This window comes from Penicillium solitum (assembly GCF_028829755.1).
Source record: "Penicillium solitum strain IBT 25940 chromosome Unknown utg000003l_segment0_segment0, whole genome shotgun sequence".
Lineage (NCBI taxonomy): Eukaryota > Fungi > Ascomycota > Eurotiomycetes > Eurotiales > Aspergillaceae > Penicillium > Penicillium solitum.
Genome location: NW_027072123.1, coordinates 3,575,314 through 3,593,078, shown reverse-complemented (window position 1 = coordinate 3,593,078; position 17,765 = coordinate 3,575,314). Strand labels below are relative to the sequence as shown.

At 50.5% G+C, this 17,765-nt stretch overlaps 6 protein-coding genes across 6 annotated transcripts; 4 read left to right on the top strand and 2 right to left on the bottom strand.

Moving 5' to 3' along the window:
- Window positions 1-169: 169 nt before the first annotated feature.
- erdS (aspartyl-tRNA synthetase, cytoplasmic) lies at window positions 170-3,073 on the top strand (the record flags this gene model as incomplete). The annotated part of the gene is made up of 1 exon (XM_040955434.2): window positions 170-3,073. One exon carries the CDS (start codon window positions 170-172, stop codon window positions 3,071-3,073), a length of 2,904 nt encoding a protein of 967 aa, XP_040814246.2.
- A 786-nt stretch (window positions 3,074-3,859) lies between these two features.
- Window positions 3,860-5,045, bottom strand: N7455_005282 (uncharacterized protein; the record flags this gene model as incomplete). The annotated part of the gene is made up of 3 exons (XM_040955429.2): window positions 4,924-5,045; window positions 4,440-4,858; window positions 3,860-4,324 (listed from the first exon to the last, which is right to left on the bottom strand). Exons 2-3 carry the CDS (start codon window positions 4,737-4,739, stop codon window positions 3,860-3,862), a joined length of 765 nt encoding a protein of 254 aa, XP_040814184.2. The 5' UTR covers window positions 4,740-4,858; window positions 4,924-5,045.
- A 497-nt stretch (window positions 5,046-5,542) lies between these two features.
- N7455_005281 (tubulin alpha chain) lies at window positions 5,543-7,323 on the top strand (the record flags this gene model as incomplete). The annotated part of the gene is made up of 6 exons (XM_040955331.2): window positions 5,543-5,567; window positions 5,653-5,693; window positions 5,756-5,782; window positions 5,894-5,969; window positions 6,071-7,025; window positions 7,095-7,323. 6 exons carry the CDS (start codon window positions 5,543-5,545, stop codon window positions 7,321-7,323), a joined length of 1,353 nt encoding a protein of 450 aa, XP_040814051.2.
- Window positions 7,324-9,073: 1,750 nt separating this feature from the next.
- Window positions 9,074-13,335, top strand: N7455_005280 (EF hand domain protein; the record flags this gene model as incomplete). Its single annotated transcript, XM_040955491.2, has 6 exons — window positions 9,074-9,086; window positions 9,253-9,410; window positions 9,478-9,601; window positions 9,661-9,846; window positions 9,912-13,249; window positions 13,306-13,335. The coding sequence occupies 6 exons, from the start codon at window positions 9,074-9,076 to the stop codon at window positions 13,333-13,335; spliced, it is 3,849 nt and encodes a 1,282-aa protein (XP_040814250.2).
- A 494-nt stretch (window positions 13,336-13,829) lies between these two features.
- Window positions 13,830-14,795, bottom strand: N7455_005279 (glutathione S-transferase). Its single transcript, XM_040955294.2, has 5 exons — window positions 14,658-14,795; window positions 14,457-14,610; window positions 14,295-14,405; window positions 14,036-14,227; window positions 13,830-13,980 (listed from the first exon to the last, which is right to left on the bottom strand). Exons 1-5 carry the CDS (start codon window positions 14,720-14,722, stop codon window positions 13,882-13,884), a joined length of 621 nt encoding a protein of 206 aa, XP_040814054.2. The 5' UTR covers window positions 14,723-14,795; the 3' UTR covers window positions 13,830-13,881.
- Window positions 14,796-15,225: 430 nt separating this feature from the next.
- Window positions 15,226-16,666, top strand: N7455_005278 (uncharacterized protein). The gene is made up of 3 exons (XM_040955317.2): window positions 15,226-15,379; window positions 15,435-16,423; window positions 16,478-16,666. The coding sequence occupies exons 2-3, from the start codon at window positions 16,078-16,080 to the stop codon at window positions 16,564-16,566; spliced, it is 435 nt and encodes a 144-aa protein (XP_040814244.1). The 5' UTR covers window positions 15,226-15,379; window positions 15,435-16,077; the 3' UTR covers window positions 16,567-16,666.
- Window positions 16,667-17,765: the final 1,099 nt, after the last annotated feature.

Sequence of the window (17,765 nt, the reverse complement as noted above, 5' to 3'; positions counted from 1 at the left end):
GTCGGTCTCGGGACTCGGGATTCTTCTTTACACAGAGGGGACCAACTTCCAAGGTTAAAGCAGATTGGAAATCGCCCGTTCCGGCCCACCCCCCACTTCTCCCAGGGCTTATATATATACAAAACCTCCCTTCTTTCTCTTTTCCCCCCTCTCATAAGACTTCACAACTATGTCGATCAAACGTGCCCTCTCAAAGGCAATTAGAGGACACTTGGGTGGTGAGGATGATTCCTCCGGTTCCAACATTCGCTCTACCCTACCTCCCAAAGTTCGTACCAACCAATCTCGGTCTGGTTCCCCCACCGCATCCCCTCGTCGCAGCATTCTCGGCAACTTCCTACGTGATAAGAATGACTATGTTTCTTCGTCTGAAGATGTCTCCGATGACTCTTCTTCCGGTACCTTGAGCAAAAATCAACAAAAGCGGTTGGTGCGTCAACACCGTCGAAGCGAGCGCAGCCGTCTCAGCGAGGAGATGTTCTCCGAGACCGACCGCCGCCACAAGGAAGAGGAGATTGCCAAATCTGCGGCTGCGGAGACGCCTGACATGAAAGCTCGATATGGCGAGCTTCCCTTAATGCAGTCGGCCACTCGAACAGGAGAACCGCGGGCTCGGATCGATGACATAAACCTTGCCATGGATGGACAGGAAGTCTTCTTCAGCGCACGATTGCACGTCATCCGCCGAATGAGTGCCAAGCTAGTGTTCTTGGTATTCCGCCAGCGGCTAGGTACTTTCCAGGGTGTTTTGCATGAGCGGGAGGGGATCTCGTCTCTCGCCATGATCCAATGGGTGGAGCACCTCCGAGTGGGGTCTTTTGTCACGGTCCGCGGCACTGTCCAGAAACCCGAGGTTCCAGTTTTGGGCTGCTCAGTTCATGATGTCGAGCTGGCCGTTGACTCCATTCACCTCCAAGTTCGCCGCGAGGAACCTGTGCCCTTCAGCGTCTACGAGGCAGAGATTCGGACCAACGAAGAAGAGAAGGCCGAGGGCCGCCGCAACCATATCCCGGACCGGACCCGTTTGGCCAACCGAATCCTTGACCTTCGCACCGCAACCTCGCAATCCATCTTCCGTATTCAGGCCGTAACATGTAATCTCTTCCGTTCCGCCCTTGATGACCGCGAATTCATCGAAATCCACACCCCGAAGTTGCAAGGCGCCGCTACGGAATCTGGAGCGAGTGTCTTCCAGGTCAACTATTTCGGCCGCCCTGCATTCCTCGCTCAGTCTCCTCAATTGGCGAAGCAGATGGCTATTGCTGCTGATTTCGGCCGCGTCTACGAGATTGGTGCTGTTTTCCGTGCCGAAAACTCCAATACCCACCGTCATCTTACAGAATATACTGGATTGGATCTTGAGATGGTTATTGAGGAGCACTACCACGAGATGCTTGAGACCCTCGACGCTGTGATTAAGAATATCCTCAGCGGTATCTACACCAAACACCGCCGCGAGATTGACCTCGTCAAGCACCAGTTTCCCTCCGAAGATGTCGTATGGCTGGAAAAGACCCCGATCATTCGTTTTACCGATGGTATCAAGATGCTGAACGACTCGGGTTGGTTGAATGAAGACGGTGAGCAGCTGCCTCTAGACGAGGACCTGGGTACCCGTGATGAAATTCGCCTGGGTGAGCTTGTCAAGGAGCAATACGGTACCGATTACTACGTCCTTGACAAATTCCCTCGTGACGCACGGCCCTTCTATACGATGCCCGACGCCGAAGACGACAAGTACACCAACTCATTTGACATGTTCATTCGTGGACAAGAGATTGTCTCGGGTGGTCAACGTATCCATGATCCCCACATGCTCGAAGAAAACATGCGTCGTGTCGGCATCAACCCGGATGATATGGAGGAGTATCTCGAGGGCTTCCGCTGGGGTGCCCCGCCCCATGCTGGCGCAGGAGTTGGTTTGGAACGTATCGTGATGCTTATCCTCAAGCTGGGCAATATCCGATTCACATCGCTATTCCCTCGCGACCCCAAGAGTTTGCCAGCCAAGCCTGTCTCTGAACACCTCCGGCACCCAGAATCATCAACCATTGAACCGCCGTGGCACCATGAGCACAAGGCTCGTGCAGCTTCGGACCCTAGTGAGCTGCAGCCTTTGGAACATCTGGTCGCTAATTACGGCGATGCCACATCAACCTCCTGGTTTGATGACCGCTTCAAGATCTGGCGTGACATGACCACTGGTGCAGCCGTCGCCTACGTGCCTAGCTCCAGCAACTATGCAATCATTCCCGGTAACCCGGCCTGCGACCCCAAGCAATACACACGCACAATTACACAATTTTTGCAATGGCTACGCCGCGAGACCAAGTTCAAGCCCGTGTGGATCCTCTGCTCGCCTGAGGTTGAGACTATCCTTGGCGAGAGACTAGGCTGGCGCAGTTTGTCCTGTATCGCCGAAGAGCGCGTTGATCCATCGCGCAATCAGGCCGCTTCTGATGGGGAGATTGCACGTAAGCTGCGTCGCGCCGAAACCGAGGGCATTAAACTGGTCTCCATGAACCAAGGCGAGATGGTACCAGACGATATCCGCCAGAAGATTGACGACCGTGTCAGCGAGTGGCTGTCCAACCGCAAGGGCACGCAAGTGCACCTGTCCCAGATCCGCCCATGGTGTGACTCCGAGCACCGTTGGTACTTCTACGCTCTGGACAAGAACGGCCTCGTCTGCGCCTTCGTCGCTTTGGCTATGCTATCTCCTGCCCACGGTATGCAAGTCAAGTACAGTCTTGATTTCCCCGGCGCACCCAACGGTGTTATTGAGTACATTGTTACGCATGCAATCCAGACCGCCGCCAAGGCCGGCGTCAAGGGCCTCACATTTGGCGCTGGCGCCACTTCCCAGCTCACCGCTGGCCACAACATGCGCGGAACCAAGGTCAAGATGCTTGAGCACACCTACGAGGCCCTTGCTAAGCAATTCCATCTTGTGCGCAAGAGTGAATTCCGTGCTAAGCTCGGCGCCACCGAGGACCCGCTGTATATCTCCTACCCGTCGCACGGCCTGGGCTCTAAGGGTATCCGCGCGATCCTGAACTTCTTTGAAGATTAAGGTTAAGGTTAAGCTATGTTATTTGTAATGGCTGAGCCATTCACGCAGCTACGATTTAACGGGAGTTTTGTGTGATCTTGTCATTTGATCTAGATGTCAGTCCGTGGGCTTATCTGGAATAGACTGGCATAAATATCAATCAGGTTCTGGGAGCCGCATAGAGAGAGGAAATAAGGGAGGGAGAATTGGTTCACCTACACGTCCGCTTTTGGTTTTTTTTTTGCTTTGACTCTTATCCCTGCTGCCTCTCATACACCACCCATATAGCTTTGCTTTTTATTCCCCACTGCCGTTGCTCATCCTGTATCCAGCACCCCCTCCTATGTATCTGATTTTGCAGCTTCGGCATTTAATTGTTCTTGTTATACTATCTGAATTCTGCCTTTTACATCTCCATTATTTGACCTTGTTTGTCTGGGTTGATAGTTCTACACTGGATATGTACACAACCTTGCCCTTGGAACTAATGATAATGTAGTCCATGTTAAAGAATTTTTCTATGAGTTATATAGTTGAATGGGCTTGGCTGCTCATTCTTTGTAACCTCTCCCATTCATTTCTCATTAGTAGACTCCATTGAATCATTTCCAATTCACAAACTCGATACGCTATTTCTGCCAGTGTGAAGACCTTCTTGAACGGTGAGGTATATAACTAGTTACTAAACGGCCACTTTAGGTAGATCTCCAGGGCAACGGAAAACTATATTTCAATGCTTTTGTTTGCTAAGTTCATATATCTTACTAAAATCGTACATCTCCAAAACGCACAAAACCCATACCACCCTCATTTCTTCTTCATCTCCTCCAAAACACTCTGCCTCCTAGCATCACCCACAACCCTCCCAACCTCGCTCACAGCCCACCTCCCTAACACCACTGCAAGAATAGCAACAAGTACCATCCACCCAGCAGTCGGCACCAACGAGCGCGGGAAAACATTAAACAAGAACGGATCAAGAATCAAGTCCACCGCCACGGGTGGAACATTCTGCATCAATGCCTGGTCGGCACTAAAGTAATCTGCTACGGCATGCACATGCAGAAACAGGACCGAGTCGCTAGTCGGCGCAGGGTCGAGCGGATCTTTGCTGCTGCGCGAATTGACACGGCGCGGGATGACATTTCCCTGGAGTTTTGGGTCTAGTGTTGCCAGTCGGGCTGATGTGTACATGCTTAACGAAGACAGGAGGTTTGTGTCTTCAATTGTTTTTGAGAGTGGGTAGGTGGTGAGGGTGAATGTTGTTGGTTGCTAGTGGGGTGTGTTAGTTATATTCATGTGTGGCGATGGGTGTTATATATGTAAGAAAATAAATATAGAGAGGGAGATAGAGGATTGGAGAGGAGGAATTGATGGATGGTCTTACTGTGGCTAGCCAGCACACTCGGACTTCATACCGCTGGCCCGGGTTCAGGTTTTCAAGGAAGAACCACGAGTCTGTGCCGTCGGGTGCGGCGGCCGTTGGGAATGAGGCATTGAGGTGAGTGCGCACCACGGGTCTCTGTGGTGATAGACGCTCCAGACCTAGGTCGTCGAGGTCTGGCTCGTCGGAAGGGACGGTTGCTGGTGCTGGTGCTAGGAAGATGGTCTTTTCCACGTTTGCTTGCGCCACTGCTGTGAAGAGGGGGAGTATGAGTCCCAGAGTGGGGATGAGTTTGATATGCATGATGAGAGACTTGATGTTTTGCTGTGTAATATAGGGAGACTTTTAGGTGGGTGAGATGATGTTTTAGAGATGTCTTATTTTTGGCTCATGGCGAGGCTCAACCAGTCCCAATAATAGTTCTAGAGGTCAATTAGTATTCAAACATTGAATGTATAGTGTTGGAAGTGTATACGGATCACAGTACCGAGATGTGTTGTCTTAGTGCTTTGGCTGTGATATGGCCGAATGGTGGTTCGAGGTGGTTCCCCCCAGTGGATCCGAGCTGACCGAGTATTCAGATAGCTCCAAACGCCGTTATCACACCACACCACCCTTTTAAGGAGTTGACCACACTGAGCACTCTTGCTCAAGCTGGATATATTTTCGAATTTCAAAATTTCTCGTATAACTATTTAAGCTTAAATATGTCCTTTTTTTAATACTAATATAATACAAGGTACTATTGTTGTCCATCACGTGAAATCACGAGACCCGTACGAGGCGGTCAGTAACCGCTGCTCCTCACCGGGAAGGAGCCAATCAAAAGGCCCAACGCGACCCAACGAACGGATCAACAACGAAGTTCCCCCCTGTACAGCACAGACGGCTCCTCCTCCACAACATTTCTGGTCGACTTTGTTTTCCCTTCCATCTTCTCGTCCATTCCTCCATTCTTCAGGTAAGGACCATCCCCCGCCCCCTTCCATCGTGCATTTACCTGTCAATTTGAACCTAACCGAGAGTTTCAGACCACCGCGTTTGTTGTTTGGGTTCCGTTTTCCCCTCCTGATTTTTTAGCCTGAAAAAACATCGACTCGATCACAATGAGAGAGATTATCAGTTTGAACGGTATGTCAACATCGTTCATCTATTCCGCTCGTCGGAATTGATATATTTTATTCAATGGACGCGCTGACATGATATTTCTCTACAGTCGGCCAGGCCGGTTGCCAGATCGCCAACTCCTGCTGGGAGGTAACTATCACCACCCCCATTGAGGGATAAATCTTCGTAAACTGACAGCATCGATTTTCTAGCTGTACTGTCTGGAGCACGGTATCCAGGTACGTTGAAATTCCAATCAAACTCGTGGTGGCGCCCAATCTTGACTCGGGCACCCGTACCCCCTATTTTCTTGCCGAGAGGTAAACACCCGCGACTAACATCGATGATAGCCCGATGGATACCTCACTGAGGAGCGCAAGAAGGCCGACCCCGACCACGGATTCAGCACTTTCTTCTCTGAGACTGGTATGAAAACCCTGAATTTTTTTTTTTAAATGTCCCCCCGCCTTGATGTGCAAAATTCCAAAGCATGGCTCCCTAACATTCTTTCTCCCCCCACTTCACAGGCCAGGGCAAGTACGTTCCCCGTACCATCTACGCCGATCTCGAGCCCAATGTCGTCGATGAGGTCCGTACCGGTACCTACCGTTCGCTCTTCCACCCCGAACAGATGATCACCGGTAAGGAGGATGCTTCCAACAACTACGCCCGTGGTCACTACACCGTGGGTAAGGAGATGATCGATGAGGTCCTCGACCGTGTTCGTCGTGTTGCCGACGCTTGTGCTGGTCTCCAAGGTTTCTTGGTCTTCCACTCCTTCGGTGGTGGTACCGGTTCCGGTTTCGGTGCTCTCCTGATGGAGCGTCTGTCCGTCGACTACGGCAAGAAGTCCAAGCTGGAGTTCTGTGTCTACCCCGCTCCTCAGAACGCTACCGCCGTTGTTGAGCCCTACAACTCCATCCTCACCACTCACACCACCCTGGAGCACTCCGACTGCTCCTTCATGGTCGACAACGAGGCTATCTACGACATCTGCCGCCGCAACCTCGGCATTGAGCGCCCCAGCTACGAGAACCTGAACCGCCTGATCGCTCAGGTTGTTTCTTCTATCACTGCTTCCCTGCGTTTCGACGGTTCCCTCAACGTCGACCTCAACGAGTTCCAGACTAACTTGGTGCCTTACCCCCGTATCCACTTCCCTCTGGTCGCCTACTCCCCCATCATCTCCGCCGACAAGGCCGCCCACGAGGCTCACTCTGTCACCGAGATCACCTCCAACTGCTTCGAGCCCCACAACCAGATGGTCAAGTGTGACCCCCGCAACGGAAAGTACATGGCCACCTGTCTGCTCTACCGTGGTGATGTCGTCCCCAAGGAGGCCCACGGTGCCGTGGCCACCCTCAAGACCAAGCGCACCATCCAGTTCGTCGACTGGTGCCCTACTGGCTTCAAGCTCGGTATCTGCTACCAGCCTCCCCAGCAGGTCCCCAACGGTGACCTTGCCAACCTCAGCCGTGCTGTGTAAGTTTTTCTCCTGATTCGTTTGGGTCTGGGAACCTGATTCCAACTTTGATACTAATTATAATATAGCTGCATGCTGTCCAACACTACCGCCATCGCCGAGGCCTGGTCCGCTCTCGACCACAAGTTCGATCTCATGTACTCCAAGCGTGCCTTCGTTCACTGGTACGTTGGTGAGGGTATGGAGGAGGGTGAGTTCTCTGAGGCTCGTGAGGATCTCGCTGCTCTGGAGCGTGATTACGAGGAGGTTGCCTCCGACTCCATCGAGGGTGATGAGGAGCTGGAGCCCGAGTACTAGATTAGCCATGTTATTTGACCGGTCTTCGGGACTCTTGGTTGTTTCACTTCTACGGGTTGGCTTGGGGACCAACGTGAGTCTAGAGGTTCGGTCTGCATGCGTCTATCGGGCTTCTTGCAAATAGAAGGGAACATAAGTTTTGCTGCCAATGATTTTCTGGCTTTGTTGTTCGATATATCTTTAATATCCCTTAAGCAGCGATGAAATTTCCCCTCGTTCCATCCACCTTTTGGGTTTCTACATACGTATGTCATTGTTATTACTCTCTGAAGTTGTCTCTCCTTTGTATCATAAAATGTGCATGTTGTGAGTAGCTGGGTTTGACTCTTGAAGTGCGCTGGCTCATAGTCGGAGATTGAAGAAATGTCTCGGGCACCGGGTTTGATCAACATCATGCAGCATATATCTAGGTTTACATTGTACGAAACCCTGAAATGAAAGGCAATGTCGTTATTATATTGAACACCTTTAAGGGCGCAAGGGAAGAGATGCATACGGACCACCCCAGTCATATTAGGTATAAGCAAGTCTGGTTATAGTGTTCCGTGGTAAGTTGTCCCCGGGGTCGTGGGGACTGGTACGTGATAACATTGGCTGCATATCTGCGTCTGAGGCATTACCGCCCATATTTCCCCGATGTCCATGTTGAGTCGAGGCGTTCTGAATGCCAGTTCAATCTAGACAGAATGAAAACTTAAAAAAACTGAGAAATATACTGCGAAGCAGCTTATGACTTGACGGCCTTGAGGCCATGCAAGATTCGGAGGGCCAAACAAGTAACCAAGTGAAGACTAAGCAGGGAGCCAGGGCTGGGCTCTCGTAGGGCTTTGACTATGGGTTTCAGGGTAAGACAGTCAGAATCACAGATACAGATGTTATACGGAGTAGAGAAAACGGGGGTTTTGTTGTACGTTTATATATTCTGGTGCTAGCAACAGCCATACGGCTTAAATGTTCGATTTCTTACAAGACCATGTTGATATTGGATGGAGAATATCCTACTTTTAAAGGGAGATCGGAGACACACCAGACTTGAAAGTTCTAACATTTAACTAGTTGGGTTAGGACTATCAATGTTGATTTTGTTCACGCAATGTCTATACCTCTCCGGCTTTGTCTGAAGTATTTAGTGTATCATATCAGATCACCCCCTGGATAATGTTTTAGAGAAGTCCACTGGATAAGTTTGGATTGCTTACTATAAGCTATGTTTTGCTTTTTTCTACCCGTCTCTTTCTAGCTGAGATATGTTGTGACAGTCGCTGCCTTTGATGTACTATATAACCATAACTGAGACTCGGAAACCACGCAAGTAAGAACTGATTCCCTTGGGTCCGCTTGTATAAGAAGCTATTCTCTCAATTGGTAGTCTCCAAGCTCCAATATCTTTCAATCGTTCTTTGTAGTTAGTATTCCCCCTTTCAAGGCGAGACAACAACGTGTTGGGACCGAGATGGGCGCTAGACTGACTGACCGCCTTGGGAACCCCAGGAACCTGGTTCCCTACGACATCGACTCCAGCCACTTTCTATCCCCATTCCTCTTGAAAGTTAATTTTTCTCCTTGGAGCTCGAGATTTCTTCATATCTCGTGTCCTTGCCGTCTCTGTAAAATACTGCGCTTCACCCATGCTTGTCGCATATTCAGACTAAGCTGACAGCATCCCGTGTCTCCAACTTGTCCCTCAAGGCCCCCAACTATTGTGAACTTATTGGAAGGCGGGGAGTTAAGCTCCTCCTAGGACACAGCAATGGCTGATACCGGTGAGTGATATTTAATACTCCTTGTCAGACCCAAAATGAATTGCAAGAGAGCTTCGGCGCACTTAAGGGGAAGGCCCGCGGACCTCCGTCATCATCACCCCTCCCCTTCATACACCCGCATTTCCTATGCGCAACCCAGCGGAGCTGACGGATCACAATCTTATAGCACAACGACACCCGAACCTTCACCTCACTCCTGAGGAAAAGCGCGTTTTCTTCCAGCTTTTCCAGGCTGCTGATACCACCAACCTCGGCGTCATCACTGGTGAAATCGCCGTTCCATTCTTTGAGAAGACTCACCTATCCCCTGATACTCTCGGCCTGGTATGTGGACATAATATCGGTGCTGGATCGCAACAATGGGACTTACGGCTAATTATTGGTGGTGTAGATATGGCAAATTGCGGATAAAGAGAACAGGGGGCTCCTGACCCCGTCTGGCTTCGGTATTGTTCTGAGGTTAATTGGACATGCCCAAGCTGGCCGCGCGCCTTCCGACGAGTTGGCTCTACAATGTGAGTGATGTTCCCTTGACAGAAGTGGAACTCATGCTAATCCCGCATCTGCTTCATAGCTGGCCCTCTGCCTCGGTTTGATGGAATTGTGGTCGACACAACGGCAAGCATCCCGGAATCGGGAACAAAAAGCCCTCCACCTGGACCTGGTGGACCTATTCGTGTTCCTCCACTTCAGCCAGATGACGCCAACAAATTTGTTTCGTTGTTCGAGAAGTCGGACGTTAAGAATGGGATGATCTCAGGTGTGTAGCTCCTCATTGCCGAGAAAGTGTCACCGAATCTAACAGGTTTGCTGTTTGATCTATAGGCGAAATCGCAAAACAGATATTCGAACGCGCCCGCCTTCCCAATGAGGTTCTGGGTCGTATTTGGTTTTTGTCCGACACTAAGCAGCGCGGCGCCTTGGATGCCACCGAGTTCACCATTGCCATGCATCTCCTGACATCATACAAATCTGGTGCCCTACGCGGCATTCCAGCGACCCTCCCACCTGGTCTGTACGATGCGGCAGCTCGAAGGGGATCCGCCGCGCGTGGGTCGTTTGGGGCGCGACCCGATGTGCCCCCCATCCCGGCCATTCCCCAGCAATTCACTGGCCCTCAGCGAACCACAAGCCCCATGAACCAAGCCAATCGTTCGCCTTTTGTAGGCTCTCTTTCCGCCCAGGCCACTGGGGGTGACTGGCTGATTACCCCACAAGAGAAGGCCCAGTTTGATAGCATTTTCGAGACTGTTGATACAGCAAAGCTGGGACTTATCACTGGAGACCAGGCTGTTTCTTTCTTCATGAAAGCTCAGCTTCCTGAAGAAACCCTTGCCCAAATCTGGGACCTTGCGGATATCGACGCAGATGGCCAGTTGAGCCGGGAAGAATTTGCTGTTGCTATGTACTTGGTGAGATTGCAGCGTAGCGGCAAGGAGCAGCTGCCACAAGTGGTCCCTCCCGCGCTCATCCCGCCCAACATGCGCCACCAAGTGCCGGCACCAATAGCAGCCCCCACACCTCCCCAGGCACCCGCCCCAGCTGTGCGGACAGCCGCCGATGATTTGTTCGGCCTTGATTCGCCCGCACTCCCATTTGCCCAGCCTCAGATGCCTCAGTCTACTGGAGGCTCTAATAATGTGTTCCAAACCCCAGGATCGCCTTCCTCTAGGGCATCCCCCCAGACGGCATCGCACACCTTCAAGCCTTTTATTCCAACTTCTACATTTGGCCAGAGCTTGCAGCCCCAGATCACTGGTGCATCAGCCGGAACCCCGACCGCAGCTCGCTCCCCCCCGCCTCCCTCAGATGATCTCCTTGGCGACAATGACCCCGAAGAATCAAACAAGTTGACCAACGAGACCACTGAGCTCGCGAACTTGTCCAACCAAATCGGTTCTTTGGCCAAGGAAATGCACACTGTGCAGGAGAAGAGGACCTCTGCTGAACAGAACATTACACAAACTTCGCAGCAGAAGCGTGACTTTGAGGCACGTCTTGCACAAGCACGGTCCATGTACGAGCAAGAGGTTACCAACTTCAAGGCACTTGAGGAGCGTCTCAAGTCATCCAAGGCCGAGACACAGAAGCTGCAGCAGCAATATGCATTGCTGGACGGCAGCCGCCAGGATCTGCACAACCAATACACGCAAGTTTCGACCGCCTTGGCTTCCGATGAGCAGGAGAATGCCAGCCTCAAGGAGAAGATCCGCCAGGCCAATGCCGAAGTTGCCCAGCTTAAACCGGCATTAGAGAAGGCGCGATCTAGTGCGCGCCAACAGAAGGGCCTTGTTGCCATTAACAAAAAACAATTAGCTACCGTTGAAGGCGAAGGAGACAAGCTCCGGGGTGAAATTGACGGTCTGGCTAGGGAGACTCCTCAGTATTCCGACGAGTCTGCAACGCCGGCCGGCAGTGTGCCTGAGGTTATAAGCCCTGCTGACTCTACGGCAAGCCAAAACACAAACCCATTCTTCCGTCGAACGGGTAGCTCAAGTGAACAGGCACGGTCCCCCGATGTCTCGAATGATCAGCAAAGGGCATTCGATAGTCTCTTCGGACAGTCATTCGCAGCTGCCCCTGCTGCCGGGCCACCACCCACTTCCTTCCGCTCCGAGTCGCCACAAGTTGCGGTCACATCTCCTGTTACCTCTGCTGTTCCGACTCCATCAGTCTCTCCTCCCCCTGGCTCTTTGCCTGGTGCATTCCCTGCCGGGCCCTTCTCTGAGCCACCGCCTACGACCCAGTCCCGCCAACTGACCCCAAACTTCCTGCAGTTCAATGATAATCAGTCTGTGACTTCGTCTACTATGGTCTCACCTCCCGCCAGTAGATTTGGCGGCACTGAACCCTCTGGATTTGATACGCTTTCTCAGGGGGCTACCAGTGACTATGGACCTCAATCAGTGGCAGAATCTAGCGACTACAGTCGTGCACCAACCTCGACTTTTGGAGGTACCCCGGTACGGTCTCCTTTTGAGGAGGAAGGACCGGACACCTCGGCTAAGTTCCCTGAGGTCCCAGCCGCAACTGCCCCAGCCGCAACTGCTCAGCTGCCCGAATCTGCAACATCCCCTGTCGCCAATGAGAGCCAGGTGGAAGGCAGCAAGGACCTAAGCTTCGATGAACTGTTTGGCAGTAAGGCACACAAACGGTCGGAATCCCAGCAAGGTAACGACTTCGAGGAGGCGTTTGCTTCTATGAAGCACGTGCCTGGAGCTGAGCAGACAAATGGAGCTGCAGCAGCCCGTCCATCCGAATTCCCCCCGATTCAAGAGCTACACCACGACGATGACGAAGATGAGAGCTCCGATGACGAAGATGCTTTTGGGTTCGATGACAATTTCACGCCTCCCGTACCGGTTGCCAAACAGGAGACCCAGAAGGATTCCATTGACGCTGCTCAACTGGCTGCTTTCCCTGTCCCGGGAAACTCAGCCAAAGCCCCATCTCCTGGGGCACTACCGAGCCCTCCAGAGTATGAAGGTCCCAAAGAAGATAACGTTCATCTTCCTCCTCAATTCGATGGCCTTTTGCCTGAGCGGAACGATCCCACCGTTGCACCGGATGCACCTCATTCAGTGGACCACACCACTGGTGCGCCAGTCGTAAGCAACGAGACCCACCGCGACTCTGTCTCGGATGCTGCCATCCCGGCCGGTGGAGCGAAGGTCGGAGGACCCGACTTTGAGGCGGCCTTCGCGGGAATGAACCTTGCGCCGGCAACCGAAGCCGATGACGATGACGACGACGAGCCACAGAGTCACGAGGCCAAAAACACCACCGACTTTGATTTCTCTTTCGACTCCCCGTCCCAGAAGCAGCAGGCTGTCTCCGGTGCCGATGTTGACCAATCCAGCTCCTCTCAATTCTTCGCTTTCGACAACAACGTCCATGCATCCGCCGCTCCGCCTGTCGGATCGCCCAGCGAGGGAGAACCCAAGCCGGCTGCGCATGAATGGGACGCGCTCTTTGCGCCCCTTGACAACTCCAAGCCCGACACCGGCGAAGACTCGAATGAAGCGAAATCCAAGCAGCCCGGATGGGCTCTGAACAACGACACTGGTGAAGATGATCTGATCCTTCAGCGGCTGACCGGCATGGGCTTCACGCGGGATGAGTCTCTCGATGCCTTGGAGAAGTATGACTACAACCTTGACAAGGTAGGTTTTCTTTTGCATTCGGGGTTGGCTTTCGCATCATACTAACTAAATACTAGGCTGCGGACCACTTGACTTCGAAGACTTGATTATGACACCCTCTCTTTCTCACTGCACATATCTCCTACATACTCTTTTGCCTTTGCGCCTATGTCTCTCATTCCTTGATGGAAGCCCTGGACTTGATTATCAATCTACCAGTGGTGTCCTTTGCATCGATGTTTCCCTCCGTTTGTCCAGCGCTGTGTATATCGTTTCCTTTCATTTCCTTCCCTCATGTTGTGACCACATTGGTCTCCTATGGAACCGGCTCCTTGTCTAATGCCATTGGCCGGGACCAAGGAATTTGAAGTGTTTTGTTTTGTTGTTTGCCTGTGTAGTGTAGTTTATAATAATCCATAATCGTGTTAAATATTTTGATCTCTCTTGGACTTGTGTATGTGCGTTGTCAGCTGTTGCCGCCTTAGGCTACAGGTCGTTCCTTCCTCGCCATTGCGGTCAAAAGTCGGGGATAACCAGCACCCCAATAAACCTACAGTAACCTTGGGAAGGTGTTAGAGACCTACTTCAGACATATTACCAAGTTTGGAATCATGAATGCTTTTTGACTATTGTAAGAGAGAATAACATACAATCTATGCTTTCGCGTGCCGGGTCTGCTCAATGTAAGCAGAAATATTTGGCCGCGCTTCAAAGGCCTCCACAAATTTAGCAAGAGCTGGAGGAAGAGTATCCTAAAGGAGTGGTGAGCACAAACTATACTTGAAATGGGGTACAAATAGCACTCACCGGAATGGTACCCGTTCTTGTATCGTTGTCAATAGACTGATAAACAGCAAAGTCGGCATAGGTGATCTCATCACCAAGGAGGTAAGGTCCCTCGACATCGGAATAATACTGAGCGAGGAGATCATAGTAGTTGGGTACATACTCCTTCTTGTAGGACTCGGTTGCTTCTTTCAAGTTGGATACCCATTGAGACTGTATATTGTGTAAGTAAGATCTTCTAACCTGATAGGGAGGGGACTTGTATTCGTTGGTCACATACCCTCCAGTCAATGTAGATATCAGCCACCGCATCAACCAGGTATTTCTCCCAGTTGGTGTTGCCATCGTAAGCGCCGAGATCACGCGAAAGATAACGCAGAATTGGAATGTGCTGTTCTACCATCAGACATGACTCGAGAAATGCAAATGAGATTCAGCGTACCTGGGTGATCACAGAACCGCCATATTCAAGGGTAGGTAGTTGACCGGTCCTGGTAAGTCCACGCTCACGCAGCTTTTTGCTGGTCTCTGCCCAGGTGTTGTCGTATGGGTAGAGGACCTCTTTGTAGTCTAACCCCGCATCTTTTAAAAATAGGCTGCAAAAGGTTAGTTTAACTATAATTTGTTGGAAATAGTGAATTACTTCACGACCTCTCCGCGGCCTAGTCTGCCAATATCGAGATAATGGTAAATAGTGGGGGTAGCCATTTTTGAGGGGTAACAAGAATCTTTTGTTATCTGTAAAGAGGGGAAATAGTTTACGTCCAGAGCTTAGAGGACAGGTGGAGTGAAGTGCCTAGGTAAGCCTCCAGGGCTGTAAGACTGGATTTATAAGCTGTACACGTACTAGATCACCTGATGGTGAGATTGAGATCCTGACTTGTCACGCCATTCGACGCGTCCACGGGTGTAACTCAAGCTTATTTCATTCTTAAATCGACTCTATAGTTAAGTTTTGACGTTGTCGTTGCCTCTTTCATTATTATACTACCGTCGGTGGCTGGCAATTAAGAAAAAGTTAGACTTCACCATCTGAGTTTGCCAAGTCACTTCAAGACCGCAGCTTCTAAGCCGTTTGAAGTAATTCCATTCACCGCAGTCATGCAGCGTCTCGGGGATCCGATACCATGATCTGTTTGAACACCTCGTGCCAAGCCGAGATAAGCGTTAGACAAATCGGGAGCTTTCGCGGTACTCCTACAAGTGCAAAAGATGAACTGAGGTACTAAAAGTATCTCAGTCACTTGTCCCCCAATGTTGGCCAATTGATCCCTGTCTTGCAGACTTTTCGATACATCCCATTGGAGATGATCGTCCTAACATGGATTCTTGCGGTTGAGAAAATCGTGGTGCCCTCTGTGCAAAGTTAGACCTTTCTTCATTCTGCAAACATTGACAAATGCCAACACACTCTTTCAAGTGCCCAAGGAGACTCTTTTCCAGACTTCACACCAATCGAAGCCGAGGCATCGACAGCTCGCATCCATTTTCCATAAGGAGCTCCACAGGCTCGTATCGGGAACATACTAACGGAGGCTCTGTACGAGACTAAGTGGAGCCGAAAATTGCGATCGACAGGGTCGTGGGAAAAAACCACAAATGAACGAGCTTCTTACGTCCCTTAAAAAAGGTTCTAAGTCGATCAGATCTCTTTGTGTACTAACGGGCCTCTACAATAATCTTAATAGGTACCCGGGCACTGCTCGTGTTAAACTATAAGACCCTGTGCCAAGTCATTCACCTCTCGTATATCTGACCCCAATCTCGTGTTCGACTGGATCACAACAATTTACCGGCTACCATCGCCCTTGGCACTTCCTCTTCTAGGTAAAGCCGTGGAGGATGCGAAATAACTTTATTTGGTTGAGCTAAAGAACAGCCCCTTTGAGTCGGAAATGAAAACTAGGTAAGGCCCCTATATAGTCCTACTCTTCGCCGCGGCCACATCAGGTTCTGCAACCACACTCTTTTTTTCCATTCTCTCTCTCTCTGCAAGATTTCATACCGCAGCCTCCACAGCCACTCCTTTAATATTCCGATTCATATATATCCCATCTTTCATCATGCGTTTTTCATCCCTTGCTATCTTGACTCTGGCTTCTGTCGCCGTCGCCGATCTCAAAACCTGGAACGACGTGGTGGGCGACATGCCCCAGTGCATCCAGACCTGTCTTAACGACTTCTACAACACCGCCGGTCTCAAGGACAAGTGTGGAAGCGCCAATTCAGCCAGTATTGACTGTCTCTGTGGAGTTACAAGCTCAGTTTCGGATTTCCGGAGCGAAGCCTCCAACCTGAACTCATGTATCCAAGATGGCTGCGACACCGATGAAATGGCGGATGTTGCTGCCCATATCGGAGACTTCCAGGATCGGTTTGAGAGCCTCCAGGATCAGTGTTCTAAGAAAAGTAGGTTCAATCATTTATGGGGAAAAATACGAATACTAATTGTCAATTGAACAGCTTCTTCCAACGGTGCTAGCTCAATGGTCCCTGGATTTAATGCATTGCTCGCCTCTGGGGCTCTGCTTCTGGTGGGCGTGGCCCTTTGAGTTGATTCAGTGATGGTTTCAATGTTGTGGACTGGAGATCGGACATAATCTAGCAGACCAATTACTTAATTAATACAACCTTTGATTGGTACATAACGAATCACTCATGAAAAATGCCCAATATAGAACGGAAAATCAACAGATCAACTTACTGTGAAATAGCCTTTCTCGAACCCTATTCCGAAACACGCTAATCCGACTCCCACTTAACCAAACTTCAAGCATTCCAAGGTTGGATCGTATTAAAAGTTAATCTCAGGTGATGGGAGGTACCACAAGTGGCTTGTAATACCCCCGCCAATAATGCTAGCGTTCCATATGGCTTAACTCGCCCATTCATGCCCACCTAAGGTAGGGTCGAATTAGTTCGCATGGTGCGCTCTAGGTTAATTTACAATGGAAAAATCGGCCCGGGAAGTCAGCATACTAAGCAGAAATTACTATATATTCGAGTATCGAGTACAGCAATGTTTTAGAGACATAAAATGTACAGATGGTTGGTACCCAGTAGTCGCCTCAGCCTGGCGAGGGAGTATCGCGGCAAAATAATAGCTGGGGTACAGTAGCCTACAATCTTCTAAGTTAAAGCGAGATTAGTTATAGGATGGGAGGCATTGATGTAGTTGCGCAGCTTGAGCAAACAAGGATAGAATTGGATCGTGGATCAACCTGGTCCCAGAATCAGGATCTCATATTAATACGCCCAGACCTCGCGGTGGAGGCCCAGATCATCTCTAGCTGCATAATTTAACCCGACACATCATTTCACCTATATCACCTAGCCCGGGTTTCTTTTTATTGAAGATCCCCTGCCATATCGGGGATCAAAATAGAAAAAGGAAAAGGGCGAGAAAGGCAAACCGAGGATCCACTTAGCCCAAGCAATTCAGAAGCATACGATCTCTTCAGCGGATATAACTGAGTATAGTCTTTCTTTCTTTCTTCTTTTTTGCGTGCAAGGCAGTGTCTGGTTTTGAGACAGCTTGTACGGAGTACAGCGCCGCTAATGTTCAGCCGTAACCCTTTTTGGACCCCATTCTACGGAGTACTGAGTCATGAACATGCAGACCCCTGTTCCTTTCGGGCCTATCAACGATCTGTCTGCGTTGGCACCCATTAAGAGACAAGGACCGAAGAGGACAAAGGAGATGTCAGTAAGGAACTGGTGCTCGTGGAAGGTTACTTTATTTAGCTTATCA

What these genes read in the sequence shown, in the direction of transcription:
- N7455_005279 (XM_040955294.2), bottom strand. Translation starts at nt 14,722, where the DNA reads ATGGCTACCCCCACTATTTACCATTATCTCGATATTGGCAGACTAGGC. An exon ending in GCGGTTCTGTGATCACCCAG is followed by an intron (nt 14,406 to 14,456) that starts GTACGCTGAATC and finishes ATGGTAGAACAG; the next exon opens with CACATTCCAATTCTGCGTTA. An exon ending in ATATCTACATTGACTGGAGG is followed by an intron (nt 14,228 to 14,294) that starts GTATGTGACCAA and finishes CACAATATACAG; the next exon opens with TCTCAATGGGTATCCAACTT.
- N7455_005278 (XM_040955317.2), top strand. Translation starts at nt 16,078, where the DNA reads ATGCGTTTTTCATCCCTTGCTATCTTGACTCTGGCTTCTGTCGCCGTC. An exon ending in GGATCAGTGTTCTAAGAAAA is followed by an intron (nt 16,424 to 16,477) that starts GTAGGTTCAATC and finishes TCAATTGAACAG; the next exon opens with CTTCTTCCAACGGTGCTAGC.